Raw genomic sequence first — 23,570 nt, forward strand, 5'->3', positions numbered from 1 at the left:
AACACGTCCTCTGAACACATCCTCTGAACACATGAACACGTCCTCTGAACACGTCCTCTGAACACGTCCTCTGAACACGTCCTCGGAACACGTCCTCTGAACACATGAACACGTCCTCTGAACACGTCCTCTGAACACCTCCTCTGAACACGTCCTCTGAACACGTCCTCTGAACACATGAACACGTCCTCTGAACACGTCCTCTGAACACCTCCTCTGAACACGTCCTCTGAACACATGAACACGTCCTCTGAACACATGAACACGTCCTCTGAACACGTCCTCTGAACACATGAACACGTCCTCTGAACACGTCCTCTGAACACGTCCTCTGAACACATGAACACGTCCTCTGAACACGTCCTCTGAACACGTCCTCTGAACACATGAACACGTCCTCTGAACACGTCCTCTGAACACATGAACACGTCCTCTGAACACATCCTCTGAACACATGAACACCTCCTCTGAACACATCCTCTGAACACGTCCTCTGAACACATGAACACGTCCTCTGAACACGTCCTCTGAACACATGAACACGTCCTCTGAACACGTCCTCTAAACACATGAACACGTCCTCTGAACACGTCCTCTGAACACATGAACACGTCCTCTGAACACGTCCTCTGAACACATGAACACGTCCTCTGAACACGTCCTCTGAACACATGAACACGTCCTCTGAACACGTCCTCTGAACACATGAACACGTCCTCTGAACACGTCCTCTGAACACATGAACACGTCCTCTGAACACGTCCTCTGAACACATGAACACGTCCTCTGAACACGTCCTCTGAACACATGAACACGTCCTCTGAACACGTCCTCTGAACACATGAACACGTCCTCTGAACACGTCCTCTGAACACATGAACACGTCCTCTGAACACGTCCTCTGAACACATGAACACGTCCTCTGAACACGTCCTCTGAACACATGAACACGTCCTCTGAACACGTCCTCTGAACACATGAACACGTCCTCTGAACACGTCCTCTGAACACATGAACACGTCCTCTGAACACGTCCTCTGAACACATGAACACGTCCTCTGAACACGTCCTCTGAACACATGAACACGTCCTCTGAACACGTCCTCTGAACACATGAACACGTCCTCTGAACACGTCCTCTGAACACATGAACACGTCCTCTGAACACGTCCTCTGAACACATGAACACGTCCTCTGAACACGTCCTCTGAACACATGAACACGTCCTCTGAACATGCTTCTACTGTCGTGAAAAGAGATGAGTGGGATATTTCAACACAAATGGAACTAAACATTCATTTTCTTTCTTTTTCCTTAAATGTTTTTATTGTAAAGCCTGAAAACACTGACATTATTTCTCTCTCTCTCTCTGATCTGTGCCTCAAGTTCAGAATTGCACTCCAATAAAAGGAGCACATTTATTTATGCAAAATGATACATTTTTACAGCAAATGCATATTGAATAATGATAACAGAAAAGTCATACATATTGTCAATAGATGTATTCATTAACCTTAACATCTACTTCAACAGTGGTTCTGAGTCGTCTAATGGCACCAAATCACCAAATGACTTCCTGGTTGTTAAGTGCTGCTCCTGAGCCTGAACTGGGGTGGTCTGTGCGACTGGAATGATTTAACTCTACTTTGAATAACATGCACACAAACTCAAACTAATAACATCATGAGAGCAACAGTTGCCAGGATGGAGCGCTCTCATCATCCGCCCACCTGTGGAGTGTTGGCAACTTTAAGTATACAACAGTTTGATATGAGAATCAGAGCATTTAGTCTTGCAGGAGAAAAGCATTTCACTGATAACATTTGAATATCTGTCGAATATACTTATTGTGATAATTATATTAAAATGAATGACTCTACAAGAGTGAGACATTGGGCTTGAGTGAAAAAGATGTAGTAAGTGTAGGTCAGCTGCTCGTGTATTTGAGAAAGTGGTTTGTCATTTGTGCCAGAGCGAGTATTCCAGTGTCTGGGCCTGCAAAGACCACAAGCAGCTCCAGCGCTTACATGGATTTACAGTGTCCAGTAAACAGGCCGACAGAGAGAGGGGCTATTGTTCCTGCTGCTAATACTTCAGGCCTGGAGCTCACCCCAGCTCCAGGCAAATCCCTCTGGCCTTATCCCGGCCCTGACCGCTTCTCTGACCTCTAGGCACCACAGAGCAATGTGCGCTTCCATCATGAATATTCACAACACAATAAATAGTCCATGTTAGCATTAAAAGTGACATACATGATCTTTACAGTGTGCAGAACATGAAGCTTTAGTGAGAATCAGGGGAAGATAATAACAATGAATATATTAACTTAGACTTAATTGATACATTCATGACAAAAGTGAGAGACAGGTCTAAATATTACGATCACAACTCATCGTGCACGCGCACGCTCACCGGGCACGCGCGCGTCACACTGGTCACGTTAAGAACATGACGTCACTACGTGCTTGAGCCTGCCCGAAAATGTTCTCCCGTGTTGTTGGATTTCGAAGGAGCGCAGGACTTTACCATGAAATAATACACGTTTCCCTGAGAGGAAAGCACCACCAAGCCGCATGATCGAACGCAGAAGTCCGTTGTTGTCCCACTAAGTTGTAAAACTTGTGGCTCAGGGAGACTCTAACTTTGGGGGGTCGTTTTTTGCGGAGTGATGTCGAATCCTGGGACTCGAAGGAACGGGTCCAGCATCAAAATCCGACTGACAGGTAAAAGCCACAGAGACACTGCGCTCCCACAACACACACGTTATCTAAGGACTTGTGTCCTACATAGACGCGGGGTTTGTCTGTGAAGACCCGGCTCGGGGTCTGTGGTGGTCTCGGTTCTGCTGTTGACCCAAACATCCGGTTTTTGTGGCAAACAGCAGCACAGCACTAGCCTGTTAGCTTAGCATCATGCTAACCAGAGGAAAAGAAGCTTACGCTTCTTCTGTCGAGCTGATATTCTGATGTATTCTGACTTTGGTAGTTGCTGTGTGATGTTCGTGGCAGATGATGTTTGGAGACAGGACTTCTTGTTTTAACAATGAGGTGGAGGATTGTGAAATTGAAGTTAGCTTCGACCGCTAAGGGTGCTACACCCATTTTTGCTGCTGACCACCAGACGAACTGCCCTGACCTGAAGGCGCCGTGTCCTTTACACTGGGTAAACGGCATGTCCACCGGCGTCCTTATGAATCAATGTGTGGCTGGTTTGTTGTTGGATTGTTGTTGTTGTCGTGCTGGGCTCTGTGTGGACTGTAATCCTCTGTCAGGTGAAGCTACACCTAATGTCTCTGTAAACTCAGTGTGTGGGATGTGAAAAGTGGTGCTTGAAAGTCCCTCTCAGTCTCTTTCTGCTCACTCACTAAACACAGTCATAACAAAAGGTTTTACTGTAGCTAATGTGACCCCCACTGGGCCTTTCATATGGAAATGACCCTCTGCCTCAGGCACACACCTTGTCCTTTCTTTGACAAACTAGAAAAATGAACATCTGTTGTCAGTTGGAAACCACTATTTTTCCTGTTGCTGTTTCTGGAGCAATCCCGTGATATTTATACAATTAATAATGCAATCATTTGTCCATTGTGGATATTTTTACTCTGATAAAAATCAATGATTTACAAGGAGCAGGAACATTTGTGACAGTATAAAAGCACAAACATCCTCTTTGTGTTTGTCAGGCTCATAAACTGCAATAGACTTCACAGACCTCACAGTTCCACCTCGTTAGCTCATTCAGATACTGTAATCTGAAGGATATTTACCAGAGCCTGCTTCAGACAGTCGCTCGTATGTGAAGGAGAGATGAACATGCTCTGTTTGGCTGAGCAAAGTCAGGCAGATTTTATGGCCTGGGCTCGAGAGGTTGAGCAATAAGTTGAGCATTATTTGAGCTCAGATACAACCGGAGGTTATTGCCCGTCTGTGCCCCGCCCCCACAGGTATGAGAGGAATCCTAATTGGGTGAGGAATGCACCATGAGCCAATGGCAGCACAATGCTGCTTGGCTGGCCATGCTTTGTTTAGTCTGTCAGAGTGAGGGGCTGTTTGGCCCCAATGAGACCTGTGTCTGAGGCGGGGGCCCACACAAAGGCCACAGAGCGACACTCACAGCCAACGTCTCTGATACATTCAGACTGTGTCACAATGAGAGGATGAGCTCAAACTGAAGTCAGGAGTTTGAACTAGTTTTACACCTGAATATTTGCTGCATCCACTGATGGGACCATTTATAGATGTTTTTTGGGCTTTAGTTTAGTTAGTCGGATGCAGGTAGAAAACACAAACACAGGGAAAAGTATGTAATTCCTTCATTAAAGGCACTTTTTTATTTTTCAACAAGCAAATGCAAATTCCGATGTTTTGAACAGGTTGTTGAAAGAATCTGTGGCTCAGACTGTGGGATTGGATTAATTTGCTCACGGTTGCTCCACGTGCCGCTCGGGGACGGTTGCCAGATTCTTGTGCCAAAAGGGCCTGTCACCAGACTGTAACACAGAATGTAAGGTCATTTCCATGATTTGGGGCAATATTATGAGGAAGGAGGACAGATGAACAACAAAGGTAGTAAAAGGTGTGTGAGGAAAGGCAGAGCTCTTGTGCACGCTTTAGGAGCTGCATAAGCACCTGTAATCCTCTTCTCAGCCCTGGGACATGTCCGGGTCACACGCATCTTTCACAAACATATCATGTTTGGTATAAAGTGCTGACGGGGACAAGACACATTTCACAATAATCACAATTGTTGATGGGGAAGTGCTTCTGTCTTAATGGCAGCACGCGCTCTGCTCCTGCCAGTTCTGTTTGAATCTGAAAATCAACCTCGACTCAAGCAAAAGACTGAAATATGAAAGGCTGAACTTGCATTTCAGAACATGTTATAACATAAGTATAAGTGTTATAAGTATAAGTAATAACTGTTCTGAGGCACAACCCCACTGTTAGTGTTAGATCTGCATCTCAAATAATGTATCAACAATTCATTTACTAATTGCGACTAGTCAACTATAGAAAATGATCTTTGTCCTATTTTGATCACTGTATTTGTTTTCTGGACGATACAGACACTACAACACATTTTAAATCAAACCGTCAAAAAATAATGAACAATATCACATTTTCATCAATGCTTCAATATTCATAAATATTTTCTACCCAGAGTCACCATATTCCAAAAATGTACAATAGAAATAATCGTTATTTGCAGCCTTATAATGGAAGTAACTAACTACCGTAACTAGGAAGGGAAGTATATTGCGGTATATTGTAGTATATTGTGGTATATTGTGGTATATTGAAGTATATTGTGGTATATTGCAGTATATTGAAGTATATTGTGGTATATTGTGGTATATTGAAGTATATTGTGGTATATTGAAGTATATTGTGGTATATTGCGGTATATTGCGGTATATTGAAGTATATTGTGGTATATTGCAGTATATTGAAGTATATTGTGGTATATTGTGGTATATTGAAGTATATTGTGGTATATTGAAGTATATTGTGGTATATTGCGGTATATTGAAGTATATTGTGGTATATTGTGGTATATTGAAGTATATTGTGGTATATTGAAGTATATTGCGGTATATTGCAGTATATTGCGGTATATTGCGGTATATTGAAGTATATTGTGGTATATTGCAGTATATTGAAGTATATTGTGGTATATTGTGGTATATTGAAGTATATTGTGGTATATTGAAGTATATTGTGGTATATTGCGGTATATTGAAGTATATTGTGGTATATTGTGGTATATTGAAGTATATTGAAGTATATTGAAGTATATTGTGGTATATTGTGGTATATTGCGGCATATTGAAGTATATTGTGGTATATTGCGGTATATTGCGGTATATTGCGGTATATTGAAGTATATTGTGGTATATTGTGGTATATTGCGGCATATTGAAGTATATTGTGGTATATTGCAGTATATTGAAGTATATTGTGGTATATTGAAGTATATTGTGGTATATTGTGGTATATTGCGGCATATTGAAGTATATTGTGGTATATTGCAGTATATTGAAGTATATTGTGGTATATTGAGGTATATTGTGGTATATTGTGGTATATTGCGGCATATTGAAGTATATTGTGGTATATTGCGGTATATTGAAGTATATTGTGGTATATTGCGGCATATTGAAGTATATTGTGGTATATTGCAGTATATTGAAGTATATTGTGGTATATTGAAGTATATTGTGGTATATTGCGGCATATTGAAGTATATTGAAGTATATTGTGGTATATTGAAGTATATTGTGGTATATTGTGGTATATTGCGGCATATTGAAGTATATTGTGGTATATTGCGGCATATTGAAGTATATTGTGGTATATTGCGGTATATTGCGGTATATTGAAGTATATTGCGGTATATTGCAGTATATTGAAGTATATTGTGGTATATTGTGGTATATTGCGGCATATTGAAGTATATTGTGGTATATTGCGGTATATTGAAGTATATTGTGGTATATTGTGGTATATTGCGGCATATTGAAGTATATTGTGGTATATTGCAGTATATTGAAGTATATTGTGGTATATTGTGGTATATTGCGGCATATTGAAGTATATTGTGGTATATTGCGGCATATTGAAGTATATTGAAGTATATTGTGGTATATTGCGGCATATTGAAGTATATTGTGGTATATTGCGGTATATTGCGGTATATTGAAGTATATTGCGGTATATTGCAGTATATTGAAGTATATTGTGGTATATTGAAGTATATTGTGGTATATTGTGGTATATTGCGGCATATTGAAGTATATTGTGGTATATTGCGGTATATTGAAGTATATTGTGGTATATTGTGGTATATTGCGGCATATTGAAGTATATTGTGGTATATTGCAGTATATTGAAGTATATTGTGGTATATTGAAGTATATTGTGGTATATTGTGGTATATTGCGGCATATTGAAGTATATTGTGGTATATTGCGGTATATTGTGGTATATTGCGGTATATTGCGGCATATTGTGGTATATTGAAGTATATTGTGGCATATTGCGGCATATTGAAGTATATTGCGGTATATTGCGGTATATTGAAGTATATTGAAGTATATTGTGGTATATTGCGGTATATTGAAGTATATTGCGGCATATTGAAGTATATTGCGGTATATTGCAGTATATTGCGGCATATTGAAGTATATTGCGGTATATTGCGGTATATATTGCGTGAACAAGCTGTTAGTCCACAATATACTGTGGTATATTGTGGACTAACAGCTTGTTCAAGCTCAGATTTGGCACAACATTGGCATTTGCTAAAACATATGATCAATCGTAATGACACGTGGCTGGAGTTTTTCCTCTCCACATATGTATATATATATTTTTTAAAGCACTATTGATTTGACTGAGAACATGTTCTGACTCTAAATCCCTCGCTGCTCCTTATGATTAAACAGACAGCGCTCTTTCCTGCTCCAATCACACAAAGACAAGGAGCGGGAAAAGTGTCAGCAGCAACGACCATGGGAGATTTTGGAATTTCCTGGAACTCTGTCACTCTTTTCAGACGAGGGAGGGAGGAAAAGGTTGAAATTAAAGGGTGTCCCCGGTCTGAGTCTGTGGTGAAAGGGGCTGACTTCCTGTCGGGCTTGAATGAGGAAGAGAAGTGAAGAGAGCACAAGAAGAGTCGTCTGTGTGCGCCTGATTCACCAGCTCCAGCCTCAGATTGGCGGATGTCCTGCTGCCATTCTTTATTGGCTGCTCACAGGAAACGGTCTTCACCAGACAGGCCCACGACTGACTGAGCCGTGACACATCGCCAGCGCACCTCAGGGCAGTGCTTTTGTTTTAGGCGCCATGGCGATTCAATTAGGCACAGCGTGTACAAGTGTTAAAAGGCTCTTTGTTCTCATGAGCCGTCACGTCAAGAGCATTTTCTACCTGTAATGGTGCCCACATTATCCCCATTGTCTATTCAACACTGATTGAGGACATTGTTGTTTCCATGATGTTAATCTGTATTTTAGGGTCTTTTTTGTTTTTATCTGTGTCTGTTCTACTCGCATTATGTCCTGTAGTAATGAGTTCTCCTGTTTGACGGACGCTTCTGAAACGTCACTGCATATTTGAAGCTTGAATAACTTGTGAAATACAGTTATTAACAGATCCATGCAATGTTTTAATTGAGTGATAATGATTAAGAACGTATACTATACTTTACAGGGGGTGATATGTATGTTATTATGGATGCGCCAATGCAATAGTATCAAATATCAACAGTGATGCAGAAAAATGTGCTGTTCAATTTTGGCCCACGTCATGTCATAATGATTAAACCTGTATTTTTATAAAGCTGTACTGTCGCTACCTAATGTATAAATGACAGTCGACACGTTTGGATCTGTTTTATAGGCATTTGTGTTTAAAGACAGGCTCTGTGGATCAATGAGACGACTAAAAGGGACGAGGAGCATAAACTGTGTATACAGAGAAGAACCAGTGAAAAGACAGATTAAACTGTCTAGTCTCTCCCAAAAAATGAACTAAACTCACTCATTCTGCTGTGGTCTGTATACATGTTTATCAAATAATTAGCTGACAAATACAAACGACTAGTTTAAAGTATATACATTATATTTTCAGAACCTTAAAGCCAATCAATCGATCATGAGTCTTGTGTCGAATCATGATCCTCCTTTTATCGTATTAGAACCACAAAACAATGTCTATATTTGTATCGCATCTGTATGGAAAGCTTTGTCGTGAAATGCTGATGGATTCTTTTGAAATAAGGATCTTTTTTTCTTACTAATGCTTCAAGGTACTTACTTGTTGCTGACAAATTGATATTTGGAGTAAATGATCTCACTGCGGTGGTTGTATCATGTTATTTTAGGTTGGAAAATGATGACCAAAGTAACATGTGTCTGGCCTCTAACCCTAAACTATCTCTTGCACAATTATCTAAAAACAAAAATTGCGTAGTTGTCATTTCTAGTTCTGCTGTGACCATGACGACTTGACCAGCGTCAGCAGCACTGTCCTGGTATTCAAACGTGAACCTCACAAGCCGTACTCCTACTACACACGAATACATTCAGCTGCACAGAAGAGCAGTTGATCGGCCTACACTCTGTCTCATTTACATATTTACATGTTTGGTTCATAAAGGCTCTTTCTCTCTCTTACAGTATTATGTGCCAAGAACCTCGCAAAGAAAGACTTTTTCCGTAAGTATTTCTGCGTGTCATTATACATGGTTTATTTAAAGAAAACATGAACACAAGAGGATAAAGGTGTCACAAAACAATGTCTAAAGACTAAACAAAGTATTTTGCTGTCGTGTTTGTGTTATGTACATTTACTCTGGGCTGTTTTCTATGACGAGCTGTCTGTAGCATAATTGCACGCCATCAGCCAAAATGATTGACCCACAATCACTTGCTTGCGTTTGTCGGCCCGAATCAATGTTAGACTCTGGCATTACACGTGAGCTAATGGCTTATTTGGACGCACGCGCTCGCTCTGGTTTCGCTTCGTTGCGTTTTGACCGGACGCGTTCGTTTCCGTCCTTCCAGGTCTGCCAGATCCGTTTGCAAAAGTGGTGGTGGATGGGTCGGGTCAATGCCACTCCACAGACACAGTCAAGAGCACACTGGACCCCAAATGGAACCAACACTATGACCTGTAAGTCCCGTCGGTTGTGAGTGACCACACGCCCGGCCGTGCTTGACCGTTCAGATGTGTGACGGTTGACCACGATCTCGGTTAAAGTGATTGTCTTTCGCAGCTACATTGGCAAAAGCGATTCCATCACCATCAGCATATGGAACCACAAAAAGATCCATAAACGACAAGGAGCTGGTTTCTTGGGCTGCATACGACTTTTATCCAACGCAATCAGCAGGTTAAAAGACACGGGATGTAAGTGGAGACGGCACAAGAAATGATTTGGACTTCAAGAGCGTTAAGTGTCCAGTTTGAATGTTGTGTTTGCTTCGTCTCCAGACCAGCGGCTGGATCTATGTAAACTCAACCCCTCGGACAGCGACGCCGTGCGGGGGCAGATCGTAGGTAAGGCCTGACACCCCGGCGCTCTCTCCTCATCGCCATGACAGTCACACACTGGATTATATGTGTTCCTCCTGTGCAAGGAACACTATTGCTACTTTACTCGGCACAAGCTGTAAATGCAATTACCGGTGCACTAGTTGTCACAAGGTCAGTGTCAAATATATATTCAATTTATATGATAATCGTTCTGAAAAGTACTTCAGTATTTTTCACAGATGCTTAAGGGACATTTCCAAAAGACAAAATGTAGGACTCCATACGGTTTAACTTTGACAACTTCCAAATAATAAGGAAAAGCCCTAAAAGACTGTCCCATGCTTTGTGCATCAGTACATTCCGTCTTGTGAATCTGTAGCAGAAGATCCTGAAGGTGATTTTTATAAATACACTTTTCCACAAATTCATATTTGATGTGTGTTTCCAGTGAGCTTACAGACACGAGACCGCATCGGCAGTGGTGGCCCCGTGGTGGACTGCAGAGGACTTTTAGAGAATGATGGGTGAGTGAGCGATGCCTTCAACTAAGGCAATGTTCCTGAAAAGTATTGTGATTGTGATTATATTTGTGATTAGTACACACTGTGAAAATAAAGCCTTTGTGACTTGATAATTGTGCTCGATATGCTGTTACTATTTGATTGTGGCATATTGTGCAACCTCTTTCAACACCGTCTTGGCTCAAAATGATACAAAATTACCTTTTGTTGTTTTGAATCTGCTCAGAAACATTGAAACTCATGTGTTCATGTACCTGTTTCCTTGTGCTGTACGCAGACCTCTGTTTGAGGGCTGTTTCAGTGAAGAGCCTCTGCCCTATTCTGACCCCACGGGAGCCGCAGGAGGGGGAAACTGTCGCCTGGACTCACCCAGTCAAGAGAACCGGCTCCAGCCTCAGCGAATCAGAGGGCAGGAGTCCAGAGGCCACACCCACACACCTCAGAACAGGCCACACGGACACCAACCGCCTGACCTGCCTGAAGGATATGGTCAGTTCATAAACGGCACAAATGAAATGAATTCCATTTAAATGTGTGTGTCATGGAACAACTTTGAATGTCTTTAACAGAGCAACGAACTACAGTACAAGGCCAGGTGTATTTCCTTCACACACAGACGGGTGTCAGCACCTGGCACGACCCTCGAATACCCAGGTGAATATCAACCTTTGTGGACAGTAAATTACACTTTTATCTCCTCTAACCCTGAGCTTGTTTAGAAAGTGATTTACTGAAAGACATAGACAAAGGAGGCAATTTGACTAAAGTGTAAATGCAAAATGTACATTAAAATGTATTTGCATCAGTTTGAGATGTTAGAACATCCCGTGTAGATATCCACTGTCTGTACTCGTGGTTAAAACGCTGAACTGATGAGATTAAGTACATTTTAAAAACGATATAAAGTTGACAATTAGGGACGATATTTTCCATAGCAATAACAAACCATGACAGCTTATGGGCTATTTTCATGCCATGCTATTCTTAAAATGCATCTTTGACATCGTGAATCCATTATATTTCAACGCTTGGACAATATAAACCTTGTGTTTTTGAAAAGCCTGGAGACTCCATTGATGCTGAAAAAGTATTACAACTTCAACCTAATTTGAGTAAATTATTGCTGATGTTCAAAGTGATTCCTGAACAGATTCTTACTGTCACTGCTTTAGTGTACATTGTTACTGTTCCCTGTTTGGGAAGCACCAGAATAGGTGATAGAGGAAATATAATGTAGAATGGGAGTAAAAGGTTTGCACTGAAATGACCTGAGCAGGTTCTGTAGGAAGCAGTGGCAATCGAGGCAGTGACTGACCAATAAAATAAAACATTACCGTGTGTCACAACCAGATTTAAATTTGTCCAAAATATATCCAAGTGTCAGTTTTCCTCTCACTTCTGCTGCTGAAGCGAGGCTTTTAGTGGCCACTACAGGCCGCTCAGCAGTACTGCACGGGATACTTGTGTCTTCTGCCTTTGTTCAGGGGCCGTTCATGTTCCACTCTATAACGAGAGCTTTTACAACCAGAGCGGTTTAAGAGCTCTGCACATGCTCACACCACTGAGCATGTGCAGAGAAGAGAAGCTCTAACTGAGTATGTGCAGAGGAGAAGAGAAGCTCTAACTGAGCATGTGCAGAGGAGAAGTGAAGCTCTAACTGAGCATGTGCAGAGGAGAAGAGAAGCTCTAACTGAGCATGTGCAGAGGAGAAGAGAAGCTCTAACTGAGCATGTGCAGAGGAGAAGAGAAGCTCTAACTGAGCATGTGCAGAGAAGTGAAGCTCTAACTGAGCATGTGCAGAGGAGAAGAGAAGCTCTAACTGAGCATGTGCAGAGGAGAAGAGAAGCTCTAACTGAGCATGTGCAGAGGAGAAGAGAAGCTCTAACTGAGCATGTGCAGAGGAGAAGAGAAGCTCTAACTGAGCATGTGCAGAGGAGAAGAGAAGCTCTAACTGAGCATGTGCAGAGGAGAAGAGAAGCTCTAACTGAGCATGTGCAGAGAAGTGAAGCTCTAACTGAGCATGTGCAGAGGAGAAGAGAAGCTCTAACTGAGCATGTGCAGAGGAGAAGAGAAGCTCTAACTGAGCATGTGCAGAGGAGAAGAGAAGCTCTAACTGAGCATGTGCAGAGAAGTGAAGCTCTAACTGAGCATGTGCAGAGGAGAAGAGAAGCTCTAACTGAGCATGTGCAGAGGAGAAGAGAAGCTCTAACTGAGCATGTGCAGAGGAGAAGAGAAGCTCTAACTGAGCATGTGCAGAGGAGAAGAGAAGCACTAACTGAGCATGTGCAGTGGAGAGAAGCAATAGCAGCGCCAAGTTTTAGAGACAAATCTTTGTTTTGTACTAAGGCTCTGGTCATGTTTTCTAATGATTAGATATGAATCATTAACAACATGCAGTGCTAATTTGTGTCATGAATTGACCGGTGAGGTTAACTATTTCATCCATTCAGTCGTTTTTACAGGTCTGGGACTTTAGCTCATCCGTGACACTGGGATTCTAACTCTTCCATGTTAGATTAGTTTCACTTTTGCGTGCAAATGTCCTCTAAACATTGATCCCACGTCTGCTTGTCCGTCCATAGAAGTCAGTTGGGTGAAAGTAATAGATTACTTGCTGGACTGCTGTCTAAAATCTCCTCCTGTGCAGGGATCTGGCCAGTGTGAGCTGTGAGGAGCTCGGTCCACTGCCAGTGGGCTGGGAGGTCAGAAGCACTGTGTCCGGGCGCATTTACTTTGTAGACCATAACAACCGAACCACACAGTTCACGGATCCACGTCTTCACAACATCATCAGGTATAACATTCTGTATATCTCATTAAAACATGCCTTGAATGAATGATTTTAAGTTCAAAGTTGTTGTAAAGCTGTAAGAGAATTGGGCCCACAGAGAGTAATAAGAAAGCTTATCACTTTTACTTGACCTGGAGCAATGATGACTTGGACTTGCTCTATAAGACCTAAGAACTTGTCTTCGACTCTCCTTGGACTGGTCCTGAGTGACCTGGACTTGAATTGGAACGATGAGGATTTGAGCGTAACTTGGACTCTAATAATTGTGACTTCCTATATACTTCCTATATCCTTCCTGGCTCTATGGAGCCACCTTGCAGACTCAAATCAGCCTCTGGAATTGATATGCCGTTATATTATATAGTAGATGATCAGCTCTATTGACTGTGTGTATTTCTTTAGCAGCCAACAATCCCAGCAAGTCAAAGAGCCGTCCCAGGCTCCTCAGATGGAGGTTGGGGGCGAGGAGGGTGGTGTAGTGGGAGTGGGCGGTGGTGGAGGAGAAGGAGACGTGGCTGCTCGATATGAAAGAGACTTGGTTCATAAGTTGAAGCTGCTCCGACACGAGCTGTCCCTGCAGCAACCACAAGCTGGCCACTGTCGCATCGAAGTGTCAAGAGAAGAGATCTTTGAGGTGAGCCAGAGCTTTGTGCAAATTCACTAAAAGAGAGACGCGTGATTTGAGATGCACAATGTTTTATCTGTGGTTGTAGGAGTCGTATCGACAGATCATGAAAATGCGTCCTAAAGACCTGAAGAAGCGGCTGATGGTGAAGTTCCGAGGAGAAGAAGGCCTGGACTATGGCGGCGTCGCCAGGTGAGAAGCAGTGTTCATGTTGCACTTATAACCGTGGTATGAAAAGTGGGTTCATTCATATTCTTTCTGAATTTCTCTAGGGAATGGTTATATCTTCTTTGTCATGAAATGTTGAATCCGTACTATGGCCTGTTCCAGTACTCTACAGACAATATCTACACACTACAGATCAACCCAGACTCCTCCATTAACCCTGTAAGGATCTAAGGCAATGGTGCTGACAGGCATGTTGTGTCAAACCATCTAATGTGTGTATTTCCTCAGGACCATCTATCGTATTTTCATTTTGTGGGTCGTGTGATGGGTTTGGCAGTTTTCCATGGCCACTACATCAATGGCAGTTTTACTCTGCCATTTTATAAACAGCTGCTTGGAAAACCCATCCAGCTGAACGATTTGGAGACGACTGACCCGGAGCTACACAAAAGCCTTGTCTGGATCCTGTAAGTGACATTAAAACACAGTTCATTGTGTCAAACGTCTAAACTAATGTGTCTCCTGTGATCTGCGCAGAGAGAATGACATCACTTCAGTCCTGGACCACACATTTTGTGTAGAACATAATGCCTTTGGGAAGTTTCTGCAACATGAATTAAAGCCCAATGGTCGCAATATTTCAGTGACTGAAGAGAACAAAAAAGAATATGTCAGGTACGAGAAAGTCTTGGCTGTTGAGATGGTTGTTGACTGTCCTTTTAGTGCTGCATGTATTACAATAATATGAATGGAATTGTGATGGAGAAAATATTTAATTTCCAGACTTTATGTGAACTGGAGGTTTATGCGTGGAATTGAGGCCCAGTTTCTGGCTCTTCAGAAGGGATTTGGTGAACTCATCCCCCAGCATCTCCTTAAGCCCTTTGACCATAAAGAACTGGAGGTGGGATCTGAATTTCATACATCATGTTAACATCAACTTATCTCTCATTCCTTTTCATATTTGTTTCATTTCTCGTTCCAGTTGATAATTGGCGGCTTGAGCAAGATTGACCTCACGGACTGGAAGACGAACACTCGGCTGAAGCACTGCACCAGTGAGAGTAACGTGGTGCGGTGGTTCTGGCAGGCAGTGGAGGCCTTCAGTGAGGAGAGGAGAGGACGTCTGCTGCAGTTTGTGACCGGATCAACACGAGTCCCATTACAGGGGTTCAAAGCCCTGCAGGGTGGGTCAGCCACTGACTTAAAGCCACACACACAGCACCATTTCACCTCTTGCATGTACACATTTACATCTTATTCTATCGCTGTCATTAAAATGAACATTTAAACATATGAACGTGACCTACTGCCTAAAATGTGACTCTGCCTGGCACAGCAGAGCAGTGATAACTAGAATGTATGTTTGTAAGGTTCTACAGGTTCTGCAGGACCAAGGCTTTTTACCATTCATTTGATAGATGCCAATACAGAGAACCTGCCTAAGGCTCACACGTGGTATGCTCACTGTTTAACTACTAAAGATGATGTATGTGTATCTACTGTCATTTACTGATTACTGTGATGTGTTCAGTTTTAACAGAATAGACATCCCTCCCTACGAGACGTATGAGAAACTCTATGAGAAACTTCTAACGGCTGTGGAGGAAACCTGTGGATTTGCTGTGGAGTGAAAATCCACAACTAAAACCAATAGACTGTCACACTTGAGCTTGCACTTGCACACAATGATTTGACATTTTAACACAATATGGAGTATACAGAAGTATACCAAGCAGCCAAGCATTACAAGAACACAGTGTCTTGCCACCTCTTGAACTGATGGAGCTAAAGGAGGAAGCACAGCAAAGCAGGAAATATGTATAAAAAAGTATTTTAAAGATTTTTCCTATGTTTTGGAAAAGCATTTTTATCATTCAGTTTGAACAAACTATGATGTCATGTCTTCAGAATGTCAAGCACCATAACAAATGTGACTGCAGTCACACTTGATGCACTGAATCACATCAGCAAACTCACAAACAAGCCTGCAAACTCAACCCACGAAGAACAAAGCAGACGCTCTGGTCTGACGAGCTGATGGACTGACTTGTATTCATGCTCCACGTTTAACCACTGGTGTGTTCCGGGCGTCTGTCATGTATGTGTGCATGAAGGTATCTGTCTGAGACGTGTTTGTCTGGCATGGCACCCCTTTATTCTTTCAAAAGGATCAAACGCCTGCTTCTTTGTTTAGTTGGCTCTTGATTCCCCTGTTTGTATTTGCCCACCCTCCTCCTCCTCCTCCTCCACTCTATTTTATTATTTATTACTAAGTGATTACTGACCAAGCTGCTATATGCTCCAGCCAGAGCTCACACTAAACTCATCAACCCATATTCCTGAGACATGGGGTCTATTTACACAAGTAATCTACGTAGTGGGTTTGATTGAATATTGTTACTTTTTTAACATATTAAAAGCAGACGTTCTCAAGTATACGCAAACTGAAAGTGTGTTCGTGCTTTGAATACCTGTTACAGTTATTGACGTGTCTGGGGAATCAGCTACCCAGTCCTCATGAAGCGTATGTTTTATTACACATTGGTATTCTGAATAGGTCAACGGTCACAAATGGGATATTCTTTTTCTTTAACAAAATAAAGGAAACAACTTATTTTTTTATTTTGGTTGTATATGTAACATGTACAATAAAATATCATGTGCTTTTATAGTTTTCCTCTGCTCAGTTTGAACCTTCCTGCCTGTCTTTTCCTTCTTGCTTGAATGTTAAAGAGGGTCCCTTTATCACAGGCAAACTCCTACGATCTCTGAATGAACAAAGTTGCTTTACAGTTGTTGATTTTCCTTCAAATGAATCGTAAAACCTTTTCGGAGCGTGATGGTGAAACATTGGGATCTGGTGTAGATTGAAGATCAAAGACTGTTACTGCAGTATTTCAATCTGCATTTTCTAGGTTCTCAGTTCACTGTGTAATGGATGCAAGAGCATTGTAACTTACTATGTACTAAACATTTATGAAAAATACTATGTAAATAAGATTATATTAAAATAAATTAAATCAACATGTTTTTATTTCATGGGAATTGCTAACATAAATCACCTCATTTACTGTGTACATGTCCATATATCTCTTTAATTCATATTTATATCTCTTGTTCATTTAGAGGAAATGTATGTAGTTCCTTTAACACTACAACTCCCATAAGTCTTAGCGGCCGCGGTGTACGTGTGACGTCACTCTGGTCTTGTTTTGGCAGTTTGTTTCGATGTTCTCTGCATATTACTTCACCAAGAGGGCGCATTTCTCTGCATCTCCTGAACAAAGCCGTGGTATTTGAGACATTTCCATGTTCCATACTTATATATCATAACGTGTATCTCTGCTATGCTTTAAATGTACAGTCTTAGGGTCAATCTTAGTCAAGCAAGCTAACTCTCCCCCACAGGCTAGCCTGCGATGCTAACTGCCAATAGCCCATAAAGTGCATTTCCCTGTCACGTTAAGTGCACGAAAATGCCTTGACTTAAATATTTAAATAAATAAAACATATCTGTCAGTAATATATATCGATACTGACACGACAACCGCTGTTTTTCCAACTGTTTCCGTCTTTCTTGTCAAGCTCAATTCTGCCAAGTTTGATTGATTTGTTTTGCTCTTGAGCGAAGAAAAGACTTTTAACTTTCAGTCCAAACACATTGACGTGTCTTTCTGCCTTTTACACAACTCCACCATGTGTAATATATAAATATTGTTGTTGTTGTTTTATGGCGGTTGGCATCCGAGTGTTGCGTTCTCCTGCGCACGGTGCGTGATGCTTCTGACGTGTTGTCACTAAGCACAGGTTCTGCACAAGAACATGTGAGAAGAACATGTGAGAAGAACATGTGAGAAGAACATGTGAGAAGAACATGTGAGAAGAACATGTGAAGAAGAACATCTGAAGAACATCTGAAGAACATCTGAAGAACATCTGAAGAACATGTGAGAAGAACATGTGTGAAGAACATGTGTGAAGAACATGTGTGAAGAACATGTGAGAAGAACATGTGAGAAGAACATGTGAGAAGAACATGTGAGAAGAACATGTGTGAAGAACATGTGTGAAGAACATGTGAGAAGAACATGTGTGAAGAACATGTGAGAAGAACATGTGAGAAGAACATGTGAGAAGAACATGTGAGAAGAACATGTGAGAAGAACATCTGAAGAAAATGTGAGAAGAACATGTGAGAAGAACATCTGAAGAAAATGTGAGAAGAACATCTGAAGAACATGTGAGAAGAACATGTGAGAAGAACATCTGAAGAAAATGTGAGAAGAACATGTGAGAAGAACATCTGAAGAAAATGTGAGAAGAACATGTGAGAAGAACATCTGAAGAAAATGTGAGAAGAACATCTGAAGAAAATGTGAGAAGAACATGTGAGAAGAACATGTGAGAAGAACATCTGAAGAAAATGTGAGAAGAACATGTGAGAAGAACATCTGAAGAAAATGTGAGAAGAACATGTGAGAAGAACATCTGAAGAAAATGTGAGAAGAACATGTGAGAAGAACATCTGAAGAAAATGTGAGAAGAACATCTGAAGAACATGTGAGAAGAACATGTGAGAAGAACATCTGAAGAAAATGTGAGAAGAACATGTGAGAAGAACATCTGAAGAAAATGTGAGAAGAACATGTGAGAAGAACATCTGAAGAAAATGTGAGAAGAACATCTGAAGAAAATGTGAGAAGAACATGTGAGAAGAACATGTGAGAAGAACATGTGAGAAGAACATCTGAAGAAAATGTGAGAAGAACATGTGAGAAGAACATCTGAAGAAAATGTGAGAAGAACATGTGAGAAGAACATCTGAAGAAAATGTGAGAAGAACATGTGAGAAGAACATCTGAAGAACATGTGAGAAGAACATCTGAAGAAAATGTGAGAAGAACATGTGAGAAGAACATCTGAAGAAAATGTGAGAAGAACATGTGAGAAGAACATGTGAGAAGAACATGTGAGAAGAACATGTGAGAAGAACATGTGAGAAGAACATGTGAAGAAAATGTGAGAAGAACATGTGAGAAGAACATGTGAGAAGAACATGTGAAGAACATGTGAGAAGAACATGTGAGAAGAACATCTGATCAAATGTGTTTATTCTGCTTTGTACCTGGAGCAGATTCACTTTCAGTTTCTTTAGTTTCATCGTTGTTGCTTTAGAGGATAAAGGACCCAGAACATCTTTAAAGACGTTTATCCAAAAGTCTGTCAGTATCACATATTTGCATACCGTTTAGTCTCCCTATTGTTTTCTACCTTTTGTTTACTTATTTTAGACATCAGATTCTGAATGTTCCACCACACTTTCATGTCCTTTTTACCTTTGCTTTTGCTAATGTTTCTCACACTTTAGTTCCGTCCTGAGCTCTTTTATATCTATTATTATATGAAGCCCATTTGCAGTTGTTGTTCTTAGACTGTCACCTTTAAATTGTGTTTTGAGCAGATTTGATTCCTCTACACTACTATGACACTCCAAATGTTGTGATGTTGTCTTCATAACCTTTGAACTGTTCTACATCTTCCAGCTCTGTGTTCTTTTGCCATCCCCGCTGGTTATTTAGTGAAGAATGTCAATATTGAACTGTTCCAAATTTAAGTTGCAATGAAACTTAACCAAACCATATTTTTCTTTTATTATACTATCAGCACGTCAACTAAACCAAACGTTACAAGGGGTAAAACCTGTCAACCAACCAAAACAGCCCTTGTTTTAGATTAACCTTTAAACAAATGTATAATCATTATGTTTTTACCCATGTCCAACATCAGTGTGAATCAAGCATGATGGAGGAAGTCACACTAACATATTATTTCCATTAGATTTGTCTGAATTGTGTGTGTGTGTTTGTGTGTGTGTGTGTTTGTTTGTGTGTGTGTGTTTGTGTGTGTGTTTGTGTGTTTGTGTGTGTGTGTGTGTGTGTGTGTGTGTGTTTGTGTGTGTTTGTTTGTGTGTGTTTGTTTGTGTGTGTGTGTGTTTGTGTGTGTGTGTTTGTGTTTGTTTGTGTGTTTGTGTGTGTGTTTGTGTGTGTTTGTGTGTGTGTGTTTGTTTGTGTGTTTGTTTGTTTGTGTGTGTGTGTGTTTGTGTGTGTGTTTGTGTGTTTGTGTGTGTGTGTGTGTGTTTGTGTGTTTGTTTGTGTGTGTTTGTGTGTTTGTGTGTGTGTGTTTGTGTGTGTGTGTTTGTGTTTGTTTGTGTGTTTGTGTGTGTGTTTGTGTGTGTTTGTGTGTGTGTGTTTGTGTGTTTGTGTGTGTGTGTGTGTGTTTGTGTGTGTTTGTTTGTGTGTGTTTGTTTGTGTGTTTGTGTGTGTGTGTTTGTGTGTGTGTGTTTGTGTTTGTTTGTGTGTTTGTGTGTGTGTTTGTGTGTGTTTGTGTGTGTGTGTTTGTTTGTGTGTTTGTGTGTAGATGGCGGTGCGTGTGTGACTGGGCTGTGGACTGTCACGACACCATGGCAGATGGAGGGAGTGATGATGATGTCATTCATCTCAGAAGTTTCAACGTTCACCGCAGTCAAGGTTTGACACCTGAAATACTTTCACATTCAACACATTTCTTGTATTTACCTTTGATCACAACAGACTTCCTGGGAACATTAATGATGGTTCCTTGTTACTTGTAAAATGCCGTAGGTTCTCGCCGGCGTCAGCGTCAGAGGGAGCTGATCACCATTTCTGATGATTCAGATGAAGAGCCTGTGACTTTGGTTCCTTCTAGTCCTGTTTATGTCCCTGATGACGACGATGTCAGAATACTGGGGGTAATTGGTGTCATTTAATAAATAATATTACTCTTTTCAATCATTTCAATCTCTTTTTAGTTTTCTTAATATGCCATTAAATACTGTTGGTTTCAGCTCTTTCTGCATCTTTGAGTAGACACATGCGTTCAGACTAACGCCTCGCTCAGACTGCACTGCTGAAGCTACGGCTGCAATGTTGGAGCGGTTTTGTGCCATTTACGTAAAGGCCGGGGCTCTGCCCTGCAGTTCAGGTCACAGGCTTTGATCGTGTACTCACAAGACTACGCTCATAACTTCTCATTAATGTAGGGAAATGACTCTCAGACGGGTCCAGCAAAAATCCAACAGAAAGAATCCAGAACACAACTCCACTGCACCATGTGTGGCCTGAGCTCCTCTCTTTTCCTTTACTTGCATGAAAAGCTTGCAGCCGCTGCTTCGGAGCTGCTCCACGTGCAGTCTGAGCTCTGGTGACTTTAGGCCGGCCCTGCAGTACTCCAGCCAAGTACAATATTCAAAATCTAGAATTTTGAAACTGGAACCTTCATTGAAATTGCTTCTCTGACCTAGTCCACTCGCTTATTTGTTTTCTTTCTCTTGTATTTGCAGTCTCACACTCCGGCTCGCAAACAAGTGATTCGTCCAGCAGCAAAATGGAGTGGGGCTTCTTTTAATTCAAATTTAGGGTCAAGTGGACATAAAGAGCAAAGAGAAGCTCAAAATAACCCATCTTCATCTTCATCTACCGCCTCTACCTCTAGAGAGACCAAGACTTCTTCTACTGTAGTGACCCAGGCCGTCCCACCAGCAGAAGCCCCACAGTCTGGTAAATCAGGACATGGACCGCCTCAGCCTGGCCCTTCCACCACATGGTCTCAACAAGACTCACTGAAAAATGTAATTTCTTCTACACAAACTTTAACAAATGTCCAGGTTAATGCCCCATCGGGAACTCTTGACGTCTGCCCAAGCACATCTGGACTCTCTCGGTCCAGGACCGAGCCCCAAGCTAGTACCTCCAGTGCCTCAGGCCAGGCTTGTGCACTGGCAAGCACACTGTCCAATAATTCTGCAAGGACACAGGTAAAGACTGAAACTGGTGATATAACTCAAGACAATCCTCAGGCAAGCACTTCATCTGCACAACCACAACCCAGTACGTCCAGCCAGGTACAGCCCCCTGCACCCTCTGCACCCCCTGCACCCCATCGCCACCTTGCACAGGTAAAGATGCTAAAGGTTCTAGTGCTTCCCCAGCAGCCCAACTTAAAGATCTCTGCTCTCATCACACAGCCCCACATCCAGAAGGCCAATCTTATTCATATTATGCCTCAGATACTCGCCCAGGCCCCACCCCAGGCCCCACCCCAGGCCCCACCCCAGGCCCCACCCCAGGCCCCACCCCAGGCCCCACCCCAGGCCCCACCCCAGGCCCCACCCCAGGCCCCACCCCAGGCCCCCAATGGCGCACAGGTCATACAGGTCATACCTGTCACACCCGCTCCGGTGCTCATAGCTGCTGCACCTGAAAGACTTGGGCCCCCACAAGCTGGCCACAGAATTGTTCTCGGGAGCCTAGCATCCCATCCTCAGCCGGGACCAGCGAACCCTGCACCAACTCAACAGAATCAAAACATTCAACCCCACAATTCGACACTAGCTCCTGCTGCTCAGCACCCAGTCCCATACCCGGTCAGACCTGTACCCGCCCAAGGCCTGGGGGCGGTCCCTGCGGTGGTGGAAGGTGTTCCGAGGATAGAGGACACACGGCCTGGTCCCTCTGCTGCAAGAGACGGAGTGGAACAACAGCCTGGCATCAAAGACATGGTTGCAAAAGTGGTGAGTAAAGCAGCTCACCTTAATCACCCAGAGCTGTGTGATCTTATGTCACCTCTGTTCTTTCTCCAGTTGGATCTATTTCCTGACATCCAGGAAGCCTATGTAGCAGAATTGATCCAAAAGAATAATGTGAAAGACTTGAATGTGTAAGTACCGTATCTAGAATCTGGTCTTATTCAGTGGCTCATAAAGTTCTACAACTAGAATCCATGATTCATTTACCTCTGTGCATTACACTAATGCTTTTGTGTTTTTAGTATTTGTAACCTGCTGTTGGAAAACCCACAGTATCCTCTGAGAGAGATCGCTGCAGCCTCCAGCATCCTCCTGGAGCCCGGGGACACCCACTCTGAGGTACTGTCTGTGCCTCTGCAGGGGCCAGTACATGGGGCCAGCAATCAGAGGCGACTCGCCAATCATGAGAATGAAAATGATGTCCTGAGCCTGACATTTGTTATCATCTGTGTTGCATCTCACAAATGGCTGTTAAACTATTAGAAAGTCGCCAAAAAGGACTCGTTAACTTCAACGTGGAGCTCGAAACACCGAGTCAAGACACAACTCATAGATCATTCTTATAAAAAGTAAATGTACCTGTATGTGTAAGACGTGCTGGGGCAGGTGCTTCATGAAATAAAAGCTTTCTTTTAATATTATTATAATTGTTATAATTATAATTATTGTTATTATTAATTTAAATTAAATAAAGAAACTGGAGAGAAAACTGGTCATTCACTGAATGGAAAAGTGTAAAGACTAATTTTACTTTAATAAAGAATAATCATATTAGAAGAACCTATATCTAAATGTAAATATCGACCTAATATCTGTTATC

At 41.9% G+C, this 23,570-nt stretch overlaps 2 protein-coding genes across 3 annotated transcripts in view; both read left to right on the forward strand.

The window, feature by feature from the left end:
* Positions 1-2,445: 2,445 nt before the first annotated feature.
* On the forward strand, positions 2,446-17,169 carry smurf1 (SMAD specific E3 ubiquitin protein ligase 1). Of its 2 annotated transcripts, none has more exons than XM_072443780.1 (18): positions 2,446-2,723; positions 9,179-9,217; positions 9,566-9,674; positions 9,778-9,911; positions 9,996-10,061; positions 10,486-10,561; positions 10,836-11,047; positions 11,128-11,212; positions 13,206-13,352; positions 13,755-13,983; positions 14,063-14,166; positions 14,247-14,361; positions 14,431-14,609; positions 14,680-14,817; positions 14,926-15,046; positions 15,128-15,329; positions 15,516-15,600; positions 15,677-17,169. In XM_072443780.1, exons 1-18 carry the CDS (start codon positions 2,669-2,671, stop codon positions 15,774-15,776), a joined length of 2,196 nt encoding a protein of 731 aa, XP_072299881.1. In that variant the 5' UTR covers positions 2,446-2,668; the 3' UTR covers positions 15,777-17,169. The 2 variants fall into 2 exon arrangements, with proteins under 2 accessions (XP_072299881.1, XP_072299882.1); XM_072443781.1 differs by having other exon boundaries at positions 15,525-15,600.
* A 3,393-nt stretch (positions 17,170-20,562) lies between these two features.
* The window catches only part of rnf216 (ring finger protein 216), a 10,493-nt gene continuing 7,485 nt past the window's right edge, over positions 20,563-23,570 (forward strand). The window contains exons 1-5 of the mRNA XM_072443788.1: positions 20,563-20,672; positions 20,787-20,914; positions 21,506-22,735; positions 22,805-22,881; positions 22,993-23,089. Of these exons, the coding sequence (XP_072299889.1) occupies positions 20,606-20,672; positions 20,787-20,914; positions 21,506-22,735; positions 22,805-22,881; positions 22,993-23,089 (1,599 nt within the window). The 5' untranslated portion in view covers positions 20,563-20,605. The remainder of the gene's footprint in view (positions 20,673-20,786; positions 20,915-21,505; positions 22,736-22,804; positions 22,882-22,992; positions 23,090-23,570) is intronic.

This window comes from Eucyclogobius newberryi, unplaced genomic scaffold, assembly GCF_026437365.1.
Source record: "Eucyclogobius newberryi isolate DKJ021-1_F unplaced genomic scaffold, fEucNew1.0.hap1 SCAF_13, whole genome shotgun sequence".
Classification (NCBI taxonomy): domain Eukaryota; kingdom Metazoa; phylum Chordata; class Actinopteri; order Gobiiformes; family Gobiidae; genus Eucyclogobius; species Eucyclogobius newberryi.

What these genes read in the sequence shown, in the direction of transcription:
- smurf1 (XM_072443780.1), top strand. Translation starts at nt 2,669, where the DNA reads ATGTCGAATCCTGGGACTCGAAGGAACGGGTCCAGCATCAAAATCCGA. An exon ending in CGTCTTCACAACATCATCAG is followed by an intron (nt 13,353 to 13,754) that starts GTATAACATTCT and finishes TTTCTTTAGCAG; the next exon opens with CCAACAATCCCAGCAAGTCA. An exon ending in AAAAGCCTTGTCTGGATCCT is followed by an intron (nt 14,610 to 14,679) that starts GTAAGTGACATT and finishes TGATCTGCGCAG; the next exon opens with AGAGAATGACATCACTTCAG.